Below are 26,155 nucleotides of genomic sequence, written 5' to 3' on the forward strand. Positions count from 1 at the left end.
TAACAGTGACACTGACAATTTGAGTTGACCTTTTTTATCACCGCCATATTTGTCATTGTCAAAGAATAAAAATCTGTCAACGGTCAATATTAGATCCTTATTTTACCTATCAAAAATTGCTATTCGTATATTTAAGGCAAACTTCCACATTTTACTCTTACGTGCGATATTAAACTATAGAAAGGAGCATTCCAATTGAACAGTTGCACTCAGATACGGGGTCCATACCAAAGTTGTATGTAAAAATAGTAGAGGTATTGTTTGCCACTCAAGAAATAATTATAATGTAAAATTTAAATAAAGTATAAGCAATTAATCCCATGATGGCAGGACAGATTGTTAGTCGGTACACAATAGAGTCAACTACGCTATTCGTATTACAAGAACATTAATGACGAATCTTTATAAACCTTGTAGTGCATTTGTCTATAATGTGGTTCAATCGTGAATTTTTGTATAGTAAAAATAATCACATTATTTAAAAGCCCTTTTATTGCGTAAGACAAATAAATAACATATAAGCTAAGAGGTATTTAGAAAATAATAAAACTATAAGTATAATCTATTTTTTTTACACTTAGCAACACCTTGACATAACAGTATACAGTCTTGACATACTCTTACTTTCTTTTTTTTATTGATATATATATATATATATATATATATATATATATATATATATATATATATATATATATATATATATATGGGTGATTCTCTGTAAACTCGTAATCGGCTGTCCCGACTGTTTTTTTCAAAAAGTAGTATAATTACTTTCATAAAAATCATTTCTAATGAAACTTTAACCCCAAAAATTTACGGGCCCATTGTTTTTAGAACCATAACTATTTTAATTTTTTTTCTAGAAATGATTGAAGCTCTAAAAATACAGTCCCTTAGCTGTCCCCATCACTGTATTCCCGCCTAGAAACGAGATTTATGAAGAAGTTATTGAAACTACATACATTTGGCAGTTAACATAATAAGAAAAAATATAAAATTAATATTATTTTCGTAAAACAAGGTCTCATTACGAATTCTATTATATTAGTAAACACTTGTAAACTTTGTCCCTAGAATTTCCATACAGTCCCCTGCCAAAAATTTAAATCCATATTAAAAAGAAACTGTAATATTTATAAAAGTTTTTTAGAGAGAAACGAAACGTAATTATTGTTAAATTGGCAACCTTGCCGAAAGTGGCAACGAGACACCATTTTGTTTAGCGTCAGAACTTCATTTGTAAGGTGAATACGCGTTTGGTCTGGTACCACACACAGTCCTCTGGTAAGTAATATTATTTATATGATAATTACTTTAATAATCGCTATATAGTTTATTGTTTTATTATTTATGCCTAAATTGATAGGCAGGTTCTTAAAAAACTATTTTACATCAGTTTTGTAAATATTGTGAAATCTAACCTAAATACACAGTCCCCTGGCAACAGTCCCCAGCCTGAAAATGCAGCAGGGGACTGTTTTAAACAACAGGGGACTGTGTATTTTGCATATTGGTTATTGTTTTTATATATTGTTGGTGTAAATTTATCCGCTAAGTATCATTGCTTTGCATTATTTTCCTTTATAAACTTATTTTATACAGGTCGATCAAACATACATGATATTGTTCCTAAAAAGAAAAAAAAAATGCCAAAGGGGAACTACTATAAAAAATAGAGAAGCAGAGCAACTACGATACAAAAGAAGAAAAAATATTCTGAAATGAGAAAACAAATAAGAGAAAAGGAGAAGTTGAAGTACCAAAAGAAGAAAGAAAAAGGTTTGTGAAAATTAGTAATGGTCATCTTGTGAGTACAGAGCTGCCTTAAAGAAGTGAAATGAATATTGTACTGTATACCGAGCCAAAAAACTAAGACTGAAAAGCGTCACTAATAATTTTGTACGAGAAAATACACCGTTATCAGATCCAGAAGCAGATACTTTGTCTACAAGACCCGCCACTCTAGTTCCAGTTCAAATATCTTTCCAGTACTAGTCTACAGCAAAGAAGAAAAGAAGTATTAGAACAACAAAAGAAGTTTAACAGAGAAATAAATAAATAAATCGCACGTTTAGAAAAAAAAACTTGTGAAGTACAATTTACAACTTTATGACTAGAAATACTGTGAAGAAGCAGAAGAGATATCTTCTTGATACAGTTTTTAATCTTTATAAAAAGTTTATTACTGGGCACATAAAAATTAGCTACCAAAAATTTTGCCGACTCCGTCCATTTTGGGTTGTGAAGCCAAACGCTCAAAACCACGATACATGTCTTTGCATAGTTCATAGTAACATAGACATGAAGCTCAGCGCACTTCATACTAATAACATATTGACTTACAACAATCACCAAAAGTTGCTGAAAGATCTATGTTGAGACCGATATAATGTTAATTGTTTGGCGAGATCATGTCATACTCGCATTGATAAAAACCCGAAATATAAACAAATTGATGACAGAAAGGATATAAAATGTGGATATCTGAAATTCAAGATTTTAAGACTAAATGGAACCGACTGGTGACTAAATATTTGAAAAAAACATTTGGATATCCATCCATCATAACACATTTACAGACAGATTTACACAAATTTTTTATCACCACCGAAATATTGTTCACCAATATAAAACAGTGAATAATTTAAAGTCAAATCTACAAGATGATGAAGTTCTGATCCACGTAGATTTTAGCGAGAATTATAGCACTAAATACGCAAAAGAGATACAGAACTTTCATTTCGATGGATCTCGAGCACAATTGAGCCTGCATACCTTAGTGGTTTACCTACGAAATTCCATTCTTTCTTGTTGCACAGTCTCCGAGAACATAGCCCATTCATCTGCTGCTCTTTGGACACATCTACGACCAATTTTCAATACTCTTCCATGTGGCATCGAACGAGGGCATTTCTTGAGCTATGGCCCTATAACAGTCCCCTGATACCTCATACAGTCCCCTGTCATGATTTTTTGAAAAATCGTTAATAACTCGGAAAATACGTATAAATTCAGTGGGCCTCCTTATCTAATTAAAATAGTAGTTAATTTTCTTCGAAATACGACACGGTTTTTTGGCAAATGGCAAAAATAATTGTCAGGACAGCATTTGTATGGGACCTGTACGAGCTTACAGAGAAATACCCATATATAAAACAATAAGATTTTACTTTAAGTGATTATGGGTATTTTATATTGTTTTATTTTTAAATTACTAATGTATACAAAAAGATATCCATTAAAGTTGTTTACATATTGTGCTTGCTCAGCCTAGAAAAACAGATTCTTGTGTAAATGAAAAATAAATGTTAAATAAAATTATTTCACAAATATAGTAAAGTATAGTAAAATATAGTAGGCAATAACAGTTTGTATTCTGTAAAGCTTGAATGGGAATACATCTTTATTCCAATATACAGTTTAGAATCTTAAAGTGATATGAAAAATGCAAAAATATTTATCAAACCAAATGTTGATACAGCATGAATGCTCTGCTATGCCATGATTTTACTATGAACAAAATATAAATTTGTCCTAAATTCTGTTGTCACTTTTATTTTTAATAAAAAATATGTAATTTATAATTCTACAAGAAAATTTATAAGAATATTTTAAGGGTTTGTACATTACAAGATTAATACTCAGAAGCTTGTGCCTGCACAGTGATCTTTCATAAATTTTGAAAATTATCGATATGAATAAAACTGCTAAACTTTGCTAAACATTGAAATTAACCAAATATACACACATTAAATAATAAACTAGAGAATTAAGTATAGTAAATTCTTTATCATATGGCTACAGGGGTGCCATAAAAAATCATATTAATATGAAGTCTCTACATAGTATAAATTTGGTTTGAAAATATAAAAAAAAATACAAAAGAATTTTAACATATAACAATGACGTGGCAACCCTAGCCGCAAAATATACGTAATTACATCTTCCATATTCACTATTGACGAAAATAACTAGATTTAAATAAGCTTGTCTTTCAATAGTTCAAAAATTCACACAATGTATTAATTACATACGTAACTGAAACACTCTCTAATCTTAATACAAACATAGACAAAGGGGTCGAATCTGAGATGTTATTTCTCTAAATCTATCTCTAAAATTAAAATTTCATTGTAACATCACAGGGAAACCTTTATTGTAAGGACCAATCTATACTTATAATAAATCTGTAGAGGTCAATTCTGTACATGAAATATATTTCCAAAATAACTATCAGGGGGTGATTAGTGATCGATACTGATGCCAAAAATGCAATCAGTAAAAATTTTGTCTGTCTGTCTGTATGTTCGTTATAGAAACAAAAACTACTTGACAGATTTTAACGAAACTTGGTACAATTATTCTTCATACTCCTGGGCAGGTTATAGTATACTTTTTATCACGCTACGATCTATAGGAGCAGAGCAGTGAAGGGAAACGTTGGGAAAACGGGAGAAGTTACTCCATTTTTAAGCTTCCGTCGCGTGTGCAGCCTTAATGGCCACTTTTTAAAACGTAAAAATGTCCACCCGTGCGACGCCGGGACGGGCCGCTAGTATAAACTAATTTTCTAATAGAATAACGTCAAATTTATTATAATTTAAATTTATGATAAAACAGTAATATCACAAAAATATAAAATTAAGAGATAAATTTAGAGAAAATGGCGTCTCAGACTCGACCCCATTAAAGTTATTATATTATAGTAACTGAGGCTTATAAAATCAAAGAAAATCCGAGATCCAAATCTCTGGCGGGCATAACTTCTAGCTATATTTGATTCTTAGTGGTTAGCATGTAGCTGTATTTGATACCAATGTCAGTTTTTGAACTGAATTTACTAGAGCTTTGCTTCACTTATTAGTAAACTAAATACACCAAAGCGTGTTTAATTAATTAAACTAGATGGCGCCACAGTTAACTTATTTTACGATCTTATGCTGCCTTTGATTTTATAGGCCTCAACTATGACCTTTTTTTAAAAAGCCCTAATGACCCGCAGATTTTATTAATCATATTTTTCTTTGATTTTTTAGTACCAGACCTGAAATGTAATTTATTTCAAAACTCAAACAATTAACTAATAGTTTACGAATAAAATCAAACAGTTATTTTGATGGTCGATATTTTACTACTTAGAGTAGATTTTATAATTTATTTATTTTACATAAGTTTTAATGTTTCTATAGCTTTCTCTAATCTCTGGATCTCGCCTTGTGATTGAGCTAGCTTCTCTGTATTGCTCTTTTGTACTTCTATAGGTACTTTCACCGCGTAATCTTCGGCTGCTATTGCTTGCTGCAGCTTATTTATCGTCTGACTTAACGTTTCCTTCTTCTTCTCCAATTTCGCCGTTTCTTTTTGAGGATCGATTAAACCCTTTAAACAATATAGATCATTATTTACATTGAAAAGTATTAAAATGTATACAGTAAATTTTAACAAATTCGACAAAACCATAGATTAATAATAGTTCTCGAAATAACCATAGACAATAAAAATTTCATTGTCTATGGTTATCGGCGGGGTGGATGTTTCTGTACATGAAATTGTCACAATTAAAATTGTGTTAAAGTTAGCACTATGGAGAATGTAACACTTGTCGTACCTATATTTCGCCTTGCTTATTAGAACACGGCAGAGGGCGATTTTAACGTCGTCGCTCTACAATATTTAAAAAAAAAAGTATATATTAAAGAAATAAACTCTCACCTTTAGAACTAAATGTACTTCAATCTTATCTGAGACGGTTAAAATCGAACATCCTATAGGAGGCTGCTCATCAGAGAGCTCACTGTTGGACAGCGATTGGAGACTCCTGAACAAACTCTTCAGCTCCTCTGCTCTAGGGTCTGAGATTATTAGGTGGACGGTTGTCTTCTGTTTGTTGGTAATATTGTACTCGGAGCGAGTGGATCTGATTAGATGGACCATCTTCATTACTGTGTCCACAGAAGATTCTAGATCCTCCGAACGCCATGGAGACTCTGCGTCCTGGAAACATAAAAACAAATCAGTTTGTTAATAAATGGATACGTAATTTTTTTTATACAACTTAGAATGGCAAACAAGCTGACGGCCCACCTGATGGAAAGTGGTAACCGTCGCCTACAGACATGAGCAGTACCATGGACATAACAGAGTATACTGTTTCGCCCATAACACCTCCCGTGCGGTGCCATTCCTGAGGACTCAGGTGTTATTCCTCTGTACCCAGTAAATTCACGCCATATCCATACGATTTTACAATTTTGATAAAATTTCTATGAGACCAATCTGAAAGTATATTTGGTATATTGGGTACAGAGACCCAGTAAATTCACGCCATATCCCACCCTTCAAACCAAAACACAGTCATGAAAACACAACTACTTCACGGTTGAAACATGAATGGGACAGAGGTACCCAAGCAATCGACTTTTGTACAAAGTCTCCCTCTGTCTTCCGCAAATTAATATTTATTTCAGTAAAATAAACTGGATACTCACAGTGGGATAACTGGCGACACATATAGACGGACAGGACGTGTCGGCTCTGGGCAGCCGCTGGTACAGCTCCTCGGTAACGAATGGCATGAATGGACTCAGCAGCTTCAGTCCATACTCTAGTGTGGTGTACAAGGTACGGCGCGCTGCCGCCTTCTGGCCCTCGCTGCCTTGGGTGAATACTGGTTTCAGGTACTCCTGGAGAGATAATTGGAATCAAATTGAAATCATCATATATATATATATACACTCCTCGCAAAAATTAAGGGAACATAAAAATTATTGAAATTTTTGGGTGATTTTCAACAGGCTGTATTTCAGTGAAAAATAATCGTACAGGAAATTTAAAAAAAGGGTTTTGAAGCTTAAAAACTCTAGTTTTCAGATTTTTTGGTGAAAAAATTTTTTGAGCTCCGGTTTCTATGCAATTCTTAAACAAAGCTGAAAATAATTTTTTTCTAAATTTTCTAGGTTTTGTTTTTTACTCTATGGGCATGGAAAAATTTTTTCGAGCTACTCCATTGTATAGGTCTCTTAGCGTGTTTATTCAGCTTCAAAAATCGCTTTGGATGGCTCAATTACGACCATTTGTCTCCGAGATATCGAACTTTGAATGCAAAAGCATCCTTTTCCATTCAACTGCTAATATCTCTGGAACTACTGGTCGCACAGCAAGCGGGCGCCGAGTTTCTTTATCTGCATAAAATTTTCTTGATTTTTTTCGATTTTTTTTTTGATAATGAATTTTTAAAAAACAAAAAATTGAGTAAAAAGTGAAAAACAAATGAAATTATTGATTTTTGAATGGATTAGGGTGAGTTTAAGGGACAAAAACCTTGTTCCCTTATTTTTTCCAAAATTTCAATCAATTGGTTCGGGAAAAACCGTTGAACCGATCGCTCCAGGGATTTGGGGGGTTCTTTAAGGAACAATAGACTGTAAAATTTTCCTCAAACCTTAGCTTTCCCGCCCATATTAGCGAAGATACAGCCAAGTAACCAAAAAAGGAGAAAAAGTCACTTTTTTCCACTTTTTTCAATTCAATGTTAGAGGTGGAAAAAAAATTTTTCTTCACTAACTCTTGACTGTGCTTAATTGGAAATTTTATGCAGATAAAGAAACTCGGCGCCCGCTTGCTGTGCGACCAGTAGTTCCAGAGATATTAGCAGTTGAATGGAAAAGGATGCTTTTGCATTCAAAGTTCGATATCTCGGAGACAAATGGTCGTAATTGAGCCATCCAAAGCGATTTTTAAAGCTGAATAAACACGCTAAGAGACCTATATAATGGAGTAGCTCGAAAAAATTTTTCCATGCCCATAGAGTGAAAAACAAAACCTAGAAAATTAAGAAAAAAAATATTTTCAGCTTTGTTTAAGAATTGCATAGAAACCGGAGCTCAAAAAATTTTTTCACTAAAAAATCTGAAAACTAGAGTTTTCAAGCTTCAAAACCCTTTTTTTAAATTTCCTGTACGATTATTTTTCACTGAAATACAGCCTGTTGAAAATCACCCAAAAATTTAAAAAATTTTATGTTCCCTTAATTTTTGCGAGGAGTGTATATATATATATATATATATATATATATATATATATATATATATATATATATATATATATATATATATATATATATATATATATATATATATATATATATATATATATATATATATATATATATATGTATGTATGTATTTATGTATAGTCAATTAACATACAATAAATAAAACATTATTACATTGAAACAAATAGGTACAAATACAATTAAATTTTCTCACTGAAAAATTCCTGTAGTAGTGTATAATAACCTTTTGTAATTAAATATTTTTTTAGAGCTATTTTAAACTTTTTAGAATCATCCTCACCTTTTAAGTTCATTGGTGTTTTATTGTAAATTTCACTTATCATCGCTCACTGATGTCCCGCCAACGTTTATCATTCCCCCACTGAAACTGGACTTGTAATTTTGAAAATTATGAATATATATATATATATCCATATTAATATATATTTCCCAAAGAGGGTTGACGTCAGGCAGGTGGTCGGTCGTAAAACTATAAACCAAATCTTTTTGTAATATGGATAAAATCATATTACGCCGACCCCAAATGATTGGGATAAGGGTAAGAAGATGATGATCCATATTAATATCTCGGTAAACTCACCAAATATACATCACAGAGGTCATACAACCACAAGTTGTAGCAGTGCGTGGTGGCCGAGGGGAACTCGTACGCCTTGAAGCCAGCGTTCACTCGGCTCACGGCGAGGGACAGCCGCGACAGCATCCAGCGGTCCATCGGACTGAGATCACTCGGTAACGTCGGCTCGTGGACCTACCAGTCAATTTCTAATATAAATATATAAACTATTTATTTATATAAACCAGAGGAAGACTTTGTACTTTGTTTGTGTTTTATTGTGACAAAACCAGTTAGTTTGGTCTAAAAATTGAACTACTGAACTGATTTTGATAAAATTTCTATAGAAACAAATTGTATTTTCTTTCAGATAAAAAAGAATTATTTAAATCCATTTAGAACTGACAGAGTTATGAGGTAACAAACATAAAATAAATACAACTCAATTGCGAACCTTCTTATTTTAATATTTTTTTTTTAATACAAGAAAACAGACGGCTTTTTAAATATAATTAATAGTCTCGTTACCTGATAAGTGGTGCCTTGTGGGAAATACATGAGTGCGAACTTGGTTGCGTTCCACAGTTTGTTGCAGAAGAACCGGTAGCCTTGTACGCGCAAGATGTCCAAGTTCAAGTCGCGACCTTGAGTCATTGCACATAATGCAAACCTGGTGGATAGCATACACAATAGACACTATTATAAATCTCTCCAGAAGATTACAAACATATTAACCATTAACAGTCCACTGTTGAACATAGGTCTTCCCCTTGGGAGATTTTGCCAGTAGTTACCACGCTTGGCGGGCGAGTTGGCAACCACAATTAGGTCCTGATGATATTTTAAGAGGGGTGTTGCTGCCCACTCCTCAAGTATTAAACTCCCTTAGTCGTCTCTTACGACACCCACGAGAAAGGAAGAGGTGGCAGATTCTATGCTGAAACCACATGGCAATTAAGTTTTACAGTAAAATATAAATATTTTCAAAATATAAAAATCTTATTCTAATAAATGTGTGATTGATAAATTTCGAAGCGGAAAGAATTTAAACTCGCACCTTTAACACCATACTTAGGGGTCAGTATTTTGAGCTATCACTATCATACATTAAAGTATGTTTATAGTAGACTTAACAAGAATTGACCCTTCTTTGCATAATGGTGGAAATTTCCATCATAACATTGAATGCCCAAAAAATATTTAAAAGAACAAGTTCACTTTAAGTTGATCGTGTCTGGATACCTTTTTAATGTCCATTGCAGAAAAAAAACGTAGCTGTCAAATTTATTTTTTTAATAATTTTTCTTTAATTTTAAACATGAATTACATCACCTCGATTTATTTTACCAATAAAAAACATCATGCAAAGTTTGCTATTTGATAGTTATTTATTGCCTCTAGGTATTAATATGACGGAGAGAAATAAAACACACCTGGATCGGATCACTTCTATTTGTAGACAAGATCAGTTACCCGCCAAATATAATTATTATAAAAATCTCGGTGTACCGACATACATCACACAAAGAAGGGTTAAATCCAATGGAACGTTTCACTCGAGGAAACGAGGGTCGAAAAATAATCATTTATACTGACGTGACAGCCAGACGAACGCACCTAGTTATGATTTCCAATATTTTTTGTCATTTTTCGAACAATGTTTATTTGTTGGAAAAAAATATCGATTTATTGAACAGAAGTAAGAAAAAAAAATCTAATGATTTCGACTTTATATTATATAGTAATTCTCTTTTTCTACTTTATTTTTTATTTTTTTCAGTATTAATTATTATGGATATGTAATAACAATAAGATTTAAGGTTCGGTAACACGCACGTTATGTCCTTGGTGTTACAGGCTTCCATAGACTACAGAACACAGTTTACCATCAGACGAGCCGTATGTTTATTTGCCATCGCAGTACTATAAAAAATAAATATTGTCTGTTGTAAAAAAAATATGGGTAACACTCGTAATTTTACTCCAATACTCTTAAAAAAAAAACAGTTACACACATCTGTTAAGCATAGCAATATAAACCTATTTAAAAAATATATCTTGTATTGGTACATGGTATTTAAAATTCACCTTAACGCATCAGTACCACACTCGGGTATGCCGTTAGGATAGTCCTGCTTCTGGCCTTGCTTCGCCTTCTCGATCTCCTTAGGGTCCAGGTTGGACTCGGCCAGTTGCTCGTGCAGCTGTTCAAGTGTGACCCCCCGCACCACGTCCACGGGGTCGATGACATTGCCCAGGGATTTGGACATCTTGCGGCCGTGGGCGTCGCGGACCATAGGGTGGAGATAGACTTCCCTGAAAATAAATGTTTGTTGGAGAAATCTCGACTTTATTCCTATGTATATATAGTTGAAATTATTATTAAAAGCTATTTATTTTATAGAGCTTCCCAAAGACTCGCCCCTTTATTATAAATAAAAACATCGAATGTTCCATAAACCTAATCAGTTATTGAAGTGTTTTGTCTTTTTCTTGCATGCTAAATTCCCAATTTGAAGGAAAGTGACAACCTCACTAATAGTTAAAATAAGGTTTGTGTGAGGCTTTACTTTTTAAGATTTTTTTTTAAAGGAATATTGATATCCGATATCAACATTCTTTTTAAGACTGGATGCTTGCAATTTCTATTTCACCTATGAAACACAATAATTACTTACTTGAATGGCAACTTGCCCAACAGTCGTTGTCCAAAGAATACCATCCTCGCCACCCAGAAAAACAGAATGTCATGCCCAGTCTCTAACAGGCTGCCCGGGTAGAATGCCTGCAACGAATAGTGCATTAAAATATGATAGACTAGCGACCAGCCCCGGCTTCGCATGGTTGTTTATATACAATATACTGTAAAGAACCAGAGTATGTTTTTTCTAGATTTTGAAGTCTGCTCTTTTAATATTCAATAACCTACTCCTTTAGTAAATTTTTAGTTGAATAAATTTTTTATTAACAATTTTATTTGCTTAATAATGCATAAAATATACTGACCTTGAGATCCTCAGTCTCATCAGGCCACCCGAAGATCGAGAAGGGAAACAGTCCTGACGAGAACCACGTGTCAAGTACATCCTCATCTCTAGCCAGCTGGATCTGATCTCGGGGCACATCCAACTTCGCAGCTGCCTTGGACAACGCCTCTTCCTCCGTGTGTGCTGATACCCATATCTCGTCTTGTTTCTTCTGTACAGAAAATAAGAAATATTGTGTTAATAGTGAAATTTTAACCATCTTTAAAAAATAAAGCCTATTTTATCTTTAATTTTTTTTAATCTACATTGTACATGTTAATAATACATACAGATACACATTTAGAAGTGAAACACGTGTCGCAAAACGTGCGTGGACGAAATGGCAGTCGGAGATTGATGGCTAATATAGAAGGTTGTAGAACTTCTAGTAATAATAAAAGTAGTCAATCTTCGAGTGTTGCCAGTCGCACACATACTAATGGTAGCGGAATTAAACAATATAATTTTAATTAAATAACCAGACATATAGATACATAAAAACAAATATACAAAGGCGAGTTTAACTCTGCAATAGTTTTCTTCCAGCAAACCCAAAGTAGAAAGAAGCATCTATTTCCGCGGATAAATTTTGCGCCTACTTCATATTGTACTTCGGTATTTTTCAAATACTTTATATCCATCAAAATTAAAATATTTCCAATAACAGATTAAAAAGAATATTATTAGAAAATAAAGTAATTACAAACAGCAATAGGACTACTAACTTAGCTATTAGCAATAAATATATACATTATAAATATTATAAATATATTGGGCCATTCTCAACCTTAGCACTTAAAAATTAGGTTCCATAATTCAGCAGATGTTGATAACTTTTTTTTTTTACACAACTTAGAATGGCAAACAAGCTGACGGTCCACCTGATGGAAAGTGGTAACCGACTATAGACATGAGCAGTACCGTGGACATAACAGAGTATACTGTTTCGCCCATGATACCCTCCATGCGTTGCCATTCCTGAGGACTCAGGAATGGCACGCATATATATATATATTTCTTGTTTCACACAAGGATACGCTGTTTTATTCTAATTCATGCTGGTAAAATTAAATATTATGGCTAATAAAAATATAAAGAACGAAACATATTATAAATATACATTAAACAATATAAAATTACAAATTTTTTATACTTTTGTGTGAGAAAAGTATTCAGATTATGGGTCCTTTGGTAAAGTCCAATTCAAATTCGACTGTACCGACGATACGTATAAGTTACAATAATTTATAAATTGAAAAACATTTCTATTCATTAGTACTGCCATATTTGAAATAGATAATAATATAAACATAATATAGCTACATAACTAAAAAAAAACAAAAAATAACAACACTATTATAAAGAACAATACTATTAGAAAATCTATATAAATATGTAACCGGAATTTTATAAACTGACGGTTTGTCATATCCTTCTCATCGGGAAGTTAACTACAAGGGGGCATACGTCGCTTTGCGTCGTAGGCTCGTTTTGCGTCGGAAACGATAAAAACAGTATCTTCATAAAATATACGGGATATATATAGAATATACATATATAAACGGGAGTTATATATTTATATAGATATCGTGCAAAATAGAACATATGTTTTAATCCTTTTAGTGCCGGGAGCCGATATATCGGCTCCTGCTACACTTGCGAAAAATACCAGAGTCGATATTGCATTGCGTGAGAACTCTCTCATAATAAATTTGTAATGCGTTATAAATGATCTAATTTCATTACAAGATAATTAAAAAAAATATTTTTTGTTTGAACTCTTTGTGAACGACGTTTTTCCTATCGCTTGTAAAACTGCGCAATTCGGCACAGGCATCTCTATTTCGCCCGGCACTAAAAGAAGTTAAAAAGGCTATTAGTAAATCGTGCAACATTCAATTACAAATTAAAAAAAATTAAACAAAAATATTAATTATTTCACGCAACACAACTTCTTTCGCACATGCCATGATATATATGTATATGTAGGATTGTTTTCGTTGAAAAAAGAATGCATATAATGTAACGCAATTATAATTTTAAAGGAATACATGATCGCATCTTCAAGTGGCCTTCATTAATACCCTGATTTCAAACTGTTGTTAGTCTTTCAAGATCGTATTTAGTGATAGCGTTCAGGATGCGATCTGGTCATGTTCCACTAAACACATTTTATCATCTTATAGGAATTAAACAATCACCAAATTGTATGTATTGTGACAAAAGTGAAAAAGTGGAAGACCTTCTACATTTGCTGGTGGAATGTGGCCGTAATTGTAACCTGAAACAGCGGATTCTGGGCGATATGCCATTATATAACGGTAATGTCAATTTAATACAGAGTCAACCTGGCAGTTGCAATGCAAGACGGCTATATCTGTGGGTAAAGGTGTCCCTGACGGACTGACAGTCTGACTTTCAGCAATCCCTATGAGTCTGGCATAGTCACTCCGGTGTGCTAAAGCCTCAACAAAAAATTGATTAAAAAAATCTTTAAGTGAAAGAGAGGGCCAGTGTGCGAGAGAGTGGGATGAATGTATTATCTTTCTGCTGTATCATTGTTCATCGGATGACATTACGATTTAGAGAAACAAGCTATAAAAATGCATATTTGTAAAGACGAAAAATAAAGATGTTCTTTTTAAAAAAAAATTGTTTTATGAAAAATATCAATCCCACATATATATATATATATATATATATATATATATATATATATATATATATATATATATATATATATATATATATATATATATATAAACCAAAAAAGAAATCAAACACTGGCATGCTTGAGGTACACGTCAATTTAATATATTTAGTTCTACCTCTCTAATAATTACAACATTGAAAATAAAATTATTAAAGTACGGTACACGTGCTAAGAATACTCGCTACGATAAGTAAGCCAAATCACATATTTCATAAGACAGAACTTGAGGGTTGCCATCAACTCTTTATACCCATTACTCCGATTACGAAAAAAAAAATTTATGAAAGTATCTCGTCAAAATAACTTTAGGGTAATGAATTTATAATGATTTAATTTACTTGGTAGTGGGGTGAAAGGGATTGTTAATAATGGAGACTAAAAATCCCATTGCTAACAATATACCCAACCAGGTCGACCTCCTCGCGGTTCCCCCTGGAAACTATCATGGTTAATTCCTGATGAATTTATCATGATGGGCTAACTGGCCTGTTTTCATTCTCATCTATCACCCTTCACTGGTGCTCCGCCAGCGTATCCCGTTAGCGCAGGCGGGGTTACCATACCATGTTCACTTATAAAATATACTTGGTAGTAGGGCTGGGTAATATATAGCAATATCTAAATATATTAGTCCAATAACGGATATGGTAAAAGTCTATTATCCAAAAATTAATATTGTATAACTTTTAACATATTCGAAAATAGATATCTAACCGACATGGGCAATACTGAAATGGATGACCTCTTTTCTGTCACAAATTATATTATATATAAATATAGTATTCATATCTATAGGTAACAGTTACCGCTCTCTAGCCATATGGGCCAACGCGTCATCTTGTTTGTCATTTTATCTTAAAAAAATAGTATGACTCCTAAAAATGGGGTTATAACTAAATCGATATGATGGCAACCCTGAGCTCAAGCATAGTGACAAGCGCCAGCGGAGCGGTGGGCATACACATACAGTAGTACCGCTAGGGGGCAGCAGGCGGCGCGCGCGGATGCGGCCGCTCTTCTTGCGCCCGGACCGTGTGCGACGTCGGCGCGGGGCCGTTTTCGTTCGTTCCGCTCGATCTTCGTCCTTATCGCAGTACAAATAAATTCTCTATTTGCTTACGATAACGTTCGTAAAATTTGAATATTTAGAAGAGTTTCTTTTTTTAACATAAAAATAGTGATAAATTAAAATAATAGTATATAACTGCAGCAGCCAGCAACTGAGGCATTGATAGACGAACGTGCAAATGTGGGCCGAGGCGTAGCCGAGACACACATACGTGAGTTCATCAATGACTAGTTATGGCCAAGGCTTGTATAGTACTTTCTCAAACAATGCGCGGAAATCATAAACACAATTTTACTTTTTAAGTTCAATGACGAATAACGAACAATAATAATTTTTCACGCGACATAGTGTTCCTTTGTTTTTTTTTTTTTCAATAAACAGCTTTCTATTTGCAAACCAGTTCGAAATTTAAATAAAACCTTTTATTAGTTACCTCCTTGGTAGTTATGTTTCCAAGTAAAAGGTCATTCCATTTTTAAATTATAGGGCAGATATGAGTTTACATAGTAATTTATCTGGCCGCAAAACACGACAGATATGGATTTTCATACAACTTTTGCCGGCCGCTGCCCGCATGTATCTGGCCAGTACGGCAATTTTGATTTATCTCTAAGAAGATTGTCAAAATAATGCTCATATTCCAAGCATGCTTGAGAAAATTATATTACATATTAAATTCAAATATAGTTGATATGTTATATTTCTTGATCGATTGATTTCTTCCATACTTTTCTCAAATCAATTATATCATCAAAAAAATATAAGAAATATTTAATTTTTTTATTGTTCCTCGTATACATTTACAATCTTAGATAAAATACCTGATTTTTATATACAATATCTACCAAAAACTATAAATCAGTATAAATATCTACCTTCTAACTTTATACATGAGTACATAATTAAATATATGGTATTTGTATATTCTGAACGACTCACCTGTTCGGGAGCTACCACTCTGTAGGCGGGTATCCGGTGGCCCCACCACAGTTGCCTCGAGATGCACCAATCTCGGATGTCCTCCATCCAGTGGTACCATATCTTCTCGTGCACCTCTGGGATGATCTTCAACTCACCACTCTTCACCGCTTTTATGGCCTCCGCCGCCATTTTATCACATTTTATGTACCTGGAATAGATTAGTTTAACAATTATTAAACACGATGGTTTCCAGGGGGAACGGCATAGAGGTTAACCTGATAGGTAATATTGCTAAGAACGGGGCACATTACTAAAAATGCATTTCCCCTATTCTGGTCTGTTTACTTGTTTGCCTTCAACTATTTCTAATGGCCTATATTATTAATACTTCTTTTTTTTTTATTCAACTTACAATGGCAAATAAGCTGACGACCCACCTGATGGAAAGTGGTAACCTTAGCCTATAGACATGAGCAGTACCATGGACATAACAGAGTATACTGTTTCCCCCATGATACCGCTCATGCGTTGCCATTCCTGAGGACTCAGATGTTATTCCTCTGTACCCAGTAAATTCACGCCATATCCCGCCCTTTAAACCGAAACACAGCCATGCAAACACAACTGCTTCACGGTTGAAACACGAATGGGACAGAGGTACCCAAGCAATCGACTTTTGTACAAAGTCTCCCTCTGGTAATATATTAATGGGAAGTAGCAATGACATACCACTGTGGTTTGAGCATGGGCTCCACGACGTCCTTGGAGCGGCTGCACAGCGGCACCACCATAGGGTTGTTCTTCGTCTCGCGGTACAGCTTGAGCTGTTCCAACGCTTTGATGATACTGCGGCGGACGTCGAAACGTTTCATGCCCTGTATAAAATAAAAGTAAGCATAACTATCAGTTCTTGATAGTTGATAAGTATGCGGACAAGTGAGTAGTACACGGGTTAGTATTGCACTGTTTTATTAAATGACAAGTATCAAGGTCGTAGTGGGCGTACACACACGTATACGTATATATAGCTAAGAGTACATACACAACAATAACTATTATTATTGTTATTACAAACTAGCCGTTTCCCGCAGCGTTGCCCGCTTCTAATTATGCAGTTCTCGTATATCATTCCCATCGGAACTCTTCATGAATCCGGTTGTATTTTTTTATACCACTGTGGTGACAAACAAGCATACGGCCCACCTGATGGTAAGCGGTTACCGTAGCCTATGAACGCCTGCAATACCAGAGGTATTACGCGCGCGTTGCCGACCCTAATATTGTATTATATACGTAAATGATAATAACGCACCTAATACCTTCACAAAGTTTCAGCCAATTCAACCGATCGGTTATTTTATATGTGATTCTTTAGATTGATATAACTTTTTTATTTATGAACCGATTGAAATAAAATAAACACTTAATGTTACGTGGAGTAAACCGCAACACATTAGTGAAAACCGCGTTCAAATGGGTTAAGCTGTTCCTGAGATTAGCACACACAAACGTACAGACAAACAGACAAAAATTCTAAAAATCACTGCTTTCGTTTCTATTGCGTTCATAAAGCCCCCTACAATAGTTTTTTTCTTATATATTTCCCATGTACAGACAGCGACCAGTTATAATTTTATTATATGTATTGATGATTATGTGTGAAAGATGATATGGCCAGAATGGGAGTGAATGCGGCAATGACTGCGAACAGAGAAGAATGGAAGACGAAAACGCATTACGGTGACCCCAAATAGTAATTGGGATAAGGGTAGGAACATAATGATATTATTATTATTATGAATAGTTAAATGCTTTAATGAATATACTAATATAATAAATGTGAAAACGAGTTTTTTCACATATTTATGTATTTACAAACAGTATATCGCGGCTTTATCCACACGAATCGGTAGATAAAATAACCTGTATGCTAAGTTACGATATAACCTACTCGTATACTAAATTTCATTCAAACCCGTTCAGTAGTTTTCGCGTGAAAAATGAACAAACATCCATCCAGCCTTACAAATTTTTGCATTTATAATATTAGCATGATTACCTTTTGGCGTCTTAATGCCCCAATCAAATTTGCGAGTAATAACTTGGGAATTCTATAAAAAAAAGAGTGTACAAGATAGTTTCAACTCCCATACTAAAATAAAGCGTTCAGTTTCACTGGCAAAACGCCCCTTTAAAGAGATATAAATTATTCACATTTCGCCCTGCAGGTAAGGTTGCCAACATTTTTTCAGCTACAAAATATTGTACATTTAAAAAAGAATATAGTATATCTTGGAAACATTTAAATAAGACGAATTAATGCAAAAATAGCCATTTGTTTTTATAAAACCTCCACTATTTTATACTTCTTGCATTCTTTTACAATCTTTTGTTCACAAAGAAAGTACCATATGCTTTCTTGCATTGAATATTTATATTAATTATAGTACGGTTGCCAACCCTACCTGTATATACATACTAAATAAAAAAAAATTTTTTTTTTATACAACTTAGAAGGGCAAACAAGCTGACGGCCCACCTGATGGAAAGTGGTAACCGTCGCCTATAGACATGAGCAGTACCATGGACATAACAGAGTATACTGTTTTGCCCATGATACCCCCCCCCCCCCCTCCATACGTTGCCATTCCTGAGGACTCAGGTGTTATTCCTCCATACCCAGTAAATTCACGCCATATCCCACCCTTCAAATCAAAACACAGCCATGCAAACACAACTGCTTTACGGTTGAAACACGAATGGCACAGAGGTACCCAAGCAATCGACTTTTGTACAAAGTCTCCCTCTGGTGAATTAATTGGTGAATTAAACAGCTGTTAGTTGTTCCAACAAAAAAAAAATAATGACACTCTTGAAATATTACTTACGGAGAACTGAGCGCAGTTGTCCAGCATTTTGCCCTCATCGTCGAAGATGGTGATGAACGGCAGGTTGTGCCGCTTGCCGATCTCGTAGTCGTTCGGGTCGTGGGCCGGGGTGATCTTTACAGCACCTAGAATAATAAGTTTTATGATAATTCGTAATATTTTTTTTTAAGAAACTTGAAAGTACAAATGACCTGCATACTGACGCCCTGCGTCGCCTATAGACATGAATTAGATTGCAAGCAGGTTGAACTACCCTGTTATAGGGCATCAAATGGAGAAACCAGGTCCCCGACACTTTGGCGCGGCGAGGTGCCGTGGTGGTTTTAGCCGGTAGGAGTCCAGCAGTACCTATGCGCCTCCCCCGGGGCATATGGGTCTGCATGATGCATTTCCCCACGATAAAAAAAAGGGCATCAAATGAAATATTTCAGTGGTGACAAACTTTGCGTATTATTTGTGCCTTTATTCATTTAATTTACTATAAGGTGTACTAACATTAGGCTATGATTATATTACTAACAAATTAGGCCATTGTAGACTGTAATAAAAAAAATATTTTTAAATTATTACTCTTTTTCATACATACACTTACATTACATACTATATAATAATACCCACTTTAACTTGCCTAGTTTGCTTTAGAATTATAATTTTTGTTTGTATAATCAAAATCTGTTATTGGCTGTATTTATAAGAGACTTGGCATGTAAGTTATTTTTAATAGCTTTGGATTTAGTAGTAGTTGCCACACTTGGAAGATAGGTTGGCAACATCAGTTAGGTTTGGTGATGTTTAAGAGAGATGCTGCTACCCATTCCTCCACCATTAAGTTCCCTTAGTCGACTCTTAAGACACGCACAGAAAAGGAAGGGGTAACCCATTTTATGCCGGGACCATACAGCAGTTTCGAGAAATAAATAACAATAATAGTACATTACTGCAGTGGCCAGCAACTGAGGCATTGATGGACGAATGTGCAAATGTGGGCCGAGGCGTAGCCGAGGTACAAATACTACATACATGGCTACCAAGGAGGTAACTAATAAAAGGTTTTATTTAAACTTCGAACTGGCTTGCCAATAGAAAGCTATTTATTAAAAAAAAAAAAAAAAACAAAGGAACATTATGGCGCATGAAAAAATATTATTGTTCGTTATTCATTATTAGTTATTATTTAGTTGAAAAAAGTACTATACAAGCCTTGGCTACAACTAAGCATTGATGGACTCACGTATGTGTGCCTCGGCTACGCCTCGGCCCACATTTGAACATTCGTCCATCAATGCCTCAGTTGCTGGCCGCTGCAGTAATGCACTATAAAACCGCTCACCTGTTCCGAAGTTCATGTCCACATAATCGTCCGCGATGACTGGCAATTTCCGCTTGCAGAATGGATGCACTAAGTGTTTTCCAAGCAAATGCTTATACCTGTAGTTTTAGTTTTTACTATATCAATTTCATTGTATTAAAAGTTATTTTCCAAAACCCCTCCCTCCATTAATCCATAACATCAATTAGTACTAAAACTGTCAAGCTTTTTTTGTTACGTATTTTGATGTCGATCAATTATATATCGATGACTGAAATTTACAACTATATTTTTATAAACTTATAAAACTTTTATTACCAATGACATGTATATCCAATGATTAGATAGAAATAAAGCATGATAAAATGACTAACATGTATTCACAAACATATCGTCATAGTCGTAGAATACTGACGGATCTGACAAAGATTACATATATAGATCCGTCAGTATTCTACGACTATGACGATATTACATTTAACATACCTAGTGTCATTAGGGTGTACCGCCACGGCGACGTCTCCGAGCATTGTCTCGACGCGCGTGGTTGCCACCACCACCTCCTCATCTGAACCCTCCACTTTGTATGCGAATAATACAAGAACGCCAAACTCCACCTACAAAGAATATGTAGAATTTTCACATCTAAGCAGAAGGAACCGAGTGTTTTTTTTTATACAACTTAGAATGGCAAACAAGCTGACGGTCCACCTGATGGAAAGTGGTAACCGTCGCCTAACAGAGTACGAGTATATACTGTTTCGCCCATGATACTCCCCATTCCTGAGGACTCAGGTGTGTCAAAGATCTATTGTTAACATACATACATCTCTTACGTCTTGCATTTTCATAACTCGTCTCATGTATGCACCTGCACATTGATAGATAGATAGATAAACACTTTATTTGAGCCATTTATGACACACGTAAATTAACAAATGAGTTTATACAAGCAAATTATTTAAACTTTTTTTTTAATATAAAAAACAAAAGATAAAATACGAAAATATGTTTCCCCCAAGTGTGCCAGAGTGACCCAAATAGGTTACAGCTCAGTGATAGTTTTCAGTTCAGAATAGTTTCAGTGATAGTGATAGATTACGATTTTTCCATCTAGTGTGTGTGTGTATATATATATATATATATATATATATATATATATATATATATATATATATATATATATATATATATATATATATATATATATATATATATATATATATATATATATATAAATAGGTAATATAGATACCGATACGATATCTATATATCGGGTTTCTCTGGATATTGACGGTCATTTCGATATCGCCTTTATTGGCCAGATATCTATTTTCGAATAAGTTAAATGTCTGTTATACAATATTATTTTTTGGATAACAAACTTTTATCATATTCTTTATTAGGCCAATATAAGGATATTGCTATATATATATATATATATATATATATATATATATATATATATATATATATATATATATAATATATTTTAATGGGTGATAATGAAATAGTAACCCCGCCTGAGCTATCGGTATACGCTGGCGGGGGACCAGTGAGGGATGATATGTGACGATGAAAGCAGGTCAGTTAGCTCATCGTAACGAATTCCACTAGAATTAACCACGATGGTTTCCAGAGGGAACCGCGTGGAGGTCAACCTGATAGGGTATATTGCTAGCAATGGGTTCATTAAACCCTATTACTAACAATCCCTTTCCCCCATTGCTATATATTACCAACCCTTACTGTATACCAATTATTTTTCTACAAGTACCTTCTGCTCATAACCGGGTATCGCCAGCATCGTTCGTTCAGCAATAGTGATCTTGTCTACTTCAATATCGGATATAGCACTTTTGAGAGCACACGACCAGTTGACCATGCGGTTCGCCCGGTAGATGTCGCCGGCGTCGTGGAGCCTTATGAAGGCCTCGTTGACGGCTCGGCACATGGATGGATCCATGGTGAACCGTACGCGGGACCAATCGAACGAGGAGCCCAGTGAACGGAGCTGCTCGTAGATCCTATCGCCTTTTCTGTTTTACAATAGAAATTTATACACTTACAATTAGTTTTTGGTGGATGAAAATGGTATGGTAACCCCGCCTGCGCTAACGGGGTACGCTGGCGGAGCACCAGTGAAGGGTGATAGATGAGAATGAAAGCAGGCCAGTTAGCCCATCATGATGAATTCATCAGGAATTAACCATGATAGTTTCCAGGGGGAACCGCGAGGAGGTCGACCTGGTTGGGTATATTGCTAGCAATGGGATTTTTAGTCTCCATTACTAACAATCCCTTTCCCCCCACTTACAATTAGTTGAAAAGGTCGAAAATCTTTATTCCTTGCTCCTCCAACCTACAGGTTGGAGGAGCAAGGAATAAAGATTATTTTTCTATCATAGAGGAGTCAAACGAGCGTGCGGCTCATTTGATGGTAAGTGACCACCGCCGTCCACGAGCACCCGCAAAATTGGCGAAATCTAAGGATGCTACCGACCGTTTCAAGATTGAAGGTTACGATGTCTAACATAAAATCTGATGCATGTTTCGGTTTGATACACAATTTATAAAATGAAATTAAATATTTTGATAAACATACTAATATAATAAAACCTTAAATAGACGATGTCTCTATATAGGAGATATTTAAAAAAATATATATTTTTTTGGAAATTTTGTCTGTCTGTATGCTCGTTTTTCTGACAACTCAACTCAAAAACAACTGAACATAATTGAATGGCGTATTCACCAATTCCAAAAAGTTTAATTTAAAAACTTGTGTATGTTTTATTTTAATACATCATCTAGAAGAACTCTATATTATTATTTTCTATACCTCTGAAATTCACACGTATAAAATTGTGGGAAAAAAAGTAGGTTAATAAAAATCCCATAGGTGTATGGAACACAAGTTTCGAGTATTCAAGACTCCTGTTTTTTCACAAACTTTGATATTTTTAGCTAGTGAATATGTGAATTTACTGGGTACAGAGGAATAACACCTGAGTTCTCAGGAATGGCAACGCATGGGGGGTATCATGGGCGAAACAGTCTACTCTGTTATGTCCATGATACTGCTCATGTCTATAGGCGACGGTTATGACTTTCCATCAGGTGGGCCGTCAGCTTGTTTGTCATTCTAAGGTGTATAAAAAAAAAATAGCAAGTTTTTATAAGTAATACAATCAACTCACTGGTTTCTCCACTCCCAAACACGTTTAATGAAATCTTCCCTACCAATGTCATGCCTGGTCTTCTTCTCTTCTCTCCATATCTTCTTCTCCACTACAACTTGTGTTGCAATACCAGCGTGGTCACAGCCTGGGTTCCATAGTGTTGTGCGACCATTCATCCTGTTTTAAATATGATAAAAAAATCAAATTTTATTACACACAGATATTTATGTATTTATTTTTTAAATAATTATTAAATCTAGAACCTAATTTATTTATTTGCACCATTTATAAAATTAATTTACAGCAGTATGAGTTGATATTTCTACATGTAAAGACATTTTATTTTGTATAAGTATGTTTATTTTGCTTGTATTTCTCCAAGTTACAAAGTTACCTTGTTTTCCCATGACATATCTTTATAATAATAATAAAAAAGCAATGCTTAGAATGGAACTCTATATAGAGTATAATGGACAGGTTGGCTAAAATTGAAACAGTGAATTTGGACTATTAGTATTTACCTATGCCATCTTGTGATGGCATCTTCAACAGCATTTGTGAGTGCATGCCCCAGATGTAAGGTGCCTGTCACGTTGGGTGGTGGTATCACCATCACAAATTTGCCTTTTGGATTCGGATCCAGGATGGATTTTCGCTGAAATGTGATAATAAAATTATGAAAAATAAAACTAATTTCACTGTAGGCTTCACTCAGTTTCTTCAATTCAGGGATGAGCATGGCCCATCTCCTTTTCAAGACTTTTTTTTATAATATATATATACATATACACCTGTATTATTAACTATTACTTTTTTTTCTTTAATCTGAATATTCTTTCTTCTCATTCTAGGATAGGAATCCTTTATTTGCTATAAGCCCCCTCAAGTTTTAAAGAATTACCATTATCCTTACTCTTATTTTCCACTCTTTACCTGCTGTAGCTATGATATTGTGATTATAATTTTCTAGGTCATCCTTGTCTGCTTTTTCTATTTTAACCAATCTACTTTGTTGCTTTAATTGTCCATCTTTTGTATTTGTATAAATAATATAGAAAGATATATAGAGTATAGTTTAGCAATATAAATATATGTTATATTTACCCCATATTCTGGTTTGAAAAAACCCTGCTTCTCCCACCAAGCATACCATGCAGCCTCTACATATTGAGGGCTATATGCATCAGGCATAGATCCTGAAGTATCCTTTTTATCACCAGGTGCTGTATTGGCTGTATATACTGCACTTTCTTTTGTTTCCTTAACCTTTTTCTGTTGATAGCAACATAAAAAAATATTAGAGTAAATATTAAAACTGAATAACATGGTTTACCACATAAACACAAGACATCAGAAAATCAAAATTAGATCACTTATAGAATAGCCATCTACTAAACAAGCAGATAGTTCTTTTAAAAAAATAATATTTATATTATTTTAAAAAATAATAAAATATATTTCAATGGCATAACAAATATTTTCTAAAATATAAAAGTATTATTTTCACATTTCAATTTATAATATATCTATTAAAATTAAAGTAAGAATATTATTTTTTTACAACACAGTATGGGAAACTAGCCAACTTCCCGCTGTACAGTTTGTGATAATTATTTCCTATATAAATGAGCCATCATGGACAATACACATGAAAAACACCATGAACAATGTATCATCATCATTTTCCTCCAGAAAAGATAGATTAGCTTTTAAAAGTATAAATAATTAAATCGTCAATTGCATAATTTTTTTTTACCACAAAAAAATAAGAAAAAGAAAAACTAATTAACACTGATTACCTATACCTATAAATTCAAATGCGTACGTCACAGTTTTGACAGTATATATCTGTAGAAAAAAAGATCAAAACATTCCCAATCCAAGAACAATTGTAATTTTTTAGAACCATATAATCTCAATTTCATTTCTTAGATGACAAAATAATAATAGTGCAATAATGATGCAAGTTAAAAAACAATTGCAAGCTTACCTTTCACCTAACATATTGAAGGTTTTATAATAACCTAAGTTACAACCTACCTTTAAGACATATTTTTGTGTTAACTCTAAATTTTAAATTTGTTATAATATATATCCAATCAAGACATTGTATAATTATGGGCTAAAATCAACATTAACTACCTCTGGTTTTTCTTTTTGCACAGCTGGCACTGAACTTTTTTTATCCAATTTTGCTTTGAGTTTCTCCAATTTTGCAGCCTTTTTCGCCTCCTTCTCTAGTTGTTTGGCGGTCTTCTCCGGTGGTTGTTCTCCGGGAAGACCATTCTGAGTCTCAGTGTCAGTCATAATTTACAAGAAAACGAAGAAATATTGTTCACAGAAAAGAAAGCACATTTGCAAATCGCAACAATTTGTCAGCGAGCCGTCTGGCAAGTGTCTAGTCTTTTTTAGTG

The 26,155-nt window shown here is 34.1% G+C and overlaps 1 protein-coding gene across 2 annotated transcripts; it reads right to left on the minus strand.

The window, feature by feature from the left end:
* Nucleotides 1-692: 692 nt before the first annotated feature.
* Nucleotides 693-26,155, minus strand: LOC113520711 (valine--tRNA ligase). 2 transcript variants are annotated; one of them, XM_052897245.1, is made up of 19 exons: nucleotides 25,884-26,155; nucleotides 24,846-25,013; nucleotides 24,263-24,396; nucleotides 23,760-23,918; nucleotides 22,337-22,598; nucleotides 21,046-21,176; nucleotides 20,581-20,678; nucleotides 19,251-19,375; nucleotides 17,092-17,237; nucleotides 16,381-16,570; nucleotides 15,340-15,456; nucleotides 11,640-11,831; nucleotides 11,312-11,418; nucleotides 10,722-10,949; nucleotides 9,162-9,303; nucleotides 8,658-8,828; nucleotides 6,492-6,686; nucleotides 5,716-5,997; nucleotides 693-5,382 (listed from the first exon to the last, which is right to left on the minus strand). In XM_052897245.1, exons 1-19 carry the CDS (start codon nucleotides 26,046-26,048, stop codon nucleotides 5,167-5,169), a joined length of 3,228 nt encoding a protein of 1,075 aa, XP_052753205.1. In that variant the 5' UTR covers nucleotides 26,049-26,155; the 3' UTR covers nucleotides 693-5,166. The 2 variants fall into 2 exon arrangements, with proteins under 2 accessions (XP_052753205.1, XP_052753206.1); XM_052897246.1 differs by lacking the exon at nucleotides 15,340-15,456 and having other exon boundaries at nucleotides 25,884-26,153.

This window comes from Galleria mellonella, unplaced genomic scaffold, assembly GCF_026898425.1.
Source record: "Galleria mellonella isolate WM207_F2 unplaced genomic scaffold, CSIRO_AGI_GalMel_v1 utg36, whole genome shotgun sequence".
Lineage (NCBI taxonomy): Eukaryota > Metazoa > Arthropoda > Insecta > Lepidoptera > Pyralidae > Galleria > Galleria mellonella.

Bases quoted from the DNA above. Each gene is read 5' to 3' on its own strand.
- LOC113520711 (XM_052897245.1), bottom strand. From the start codon at position 26,048: ATGACTGACACTGAGACTCAGAATGGTCTTCCCGGAGAACAACCACCG. The intron at 19,376-20,580 runs GTGAGCGGTTTT...TTATTATTCTAG, and splicing joins GGACATGAACTTCGGAACAG to GTGCTGTAAAGATCACCCCG. The intron at 16,571-17,091 runs GTATGTCATTGC...AATCTATTCCAG, and splicing joins CCCATGCTCAAACCACAGTG to GTACATAAAATGTGATAAAA.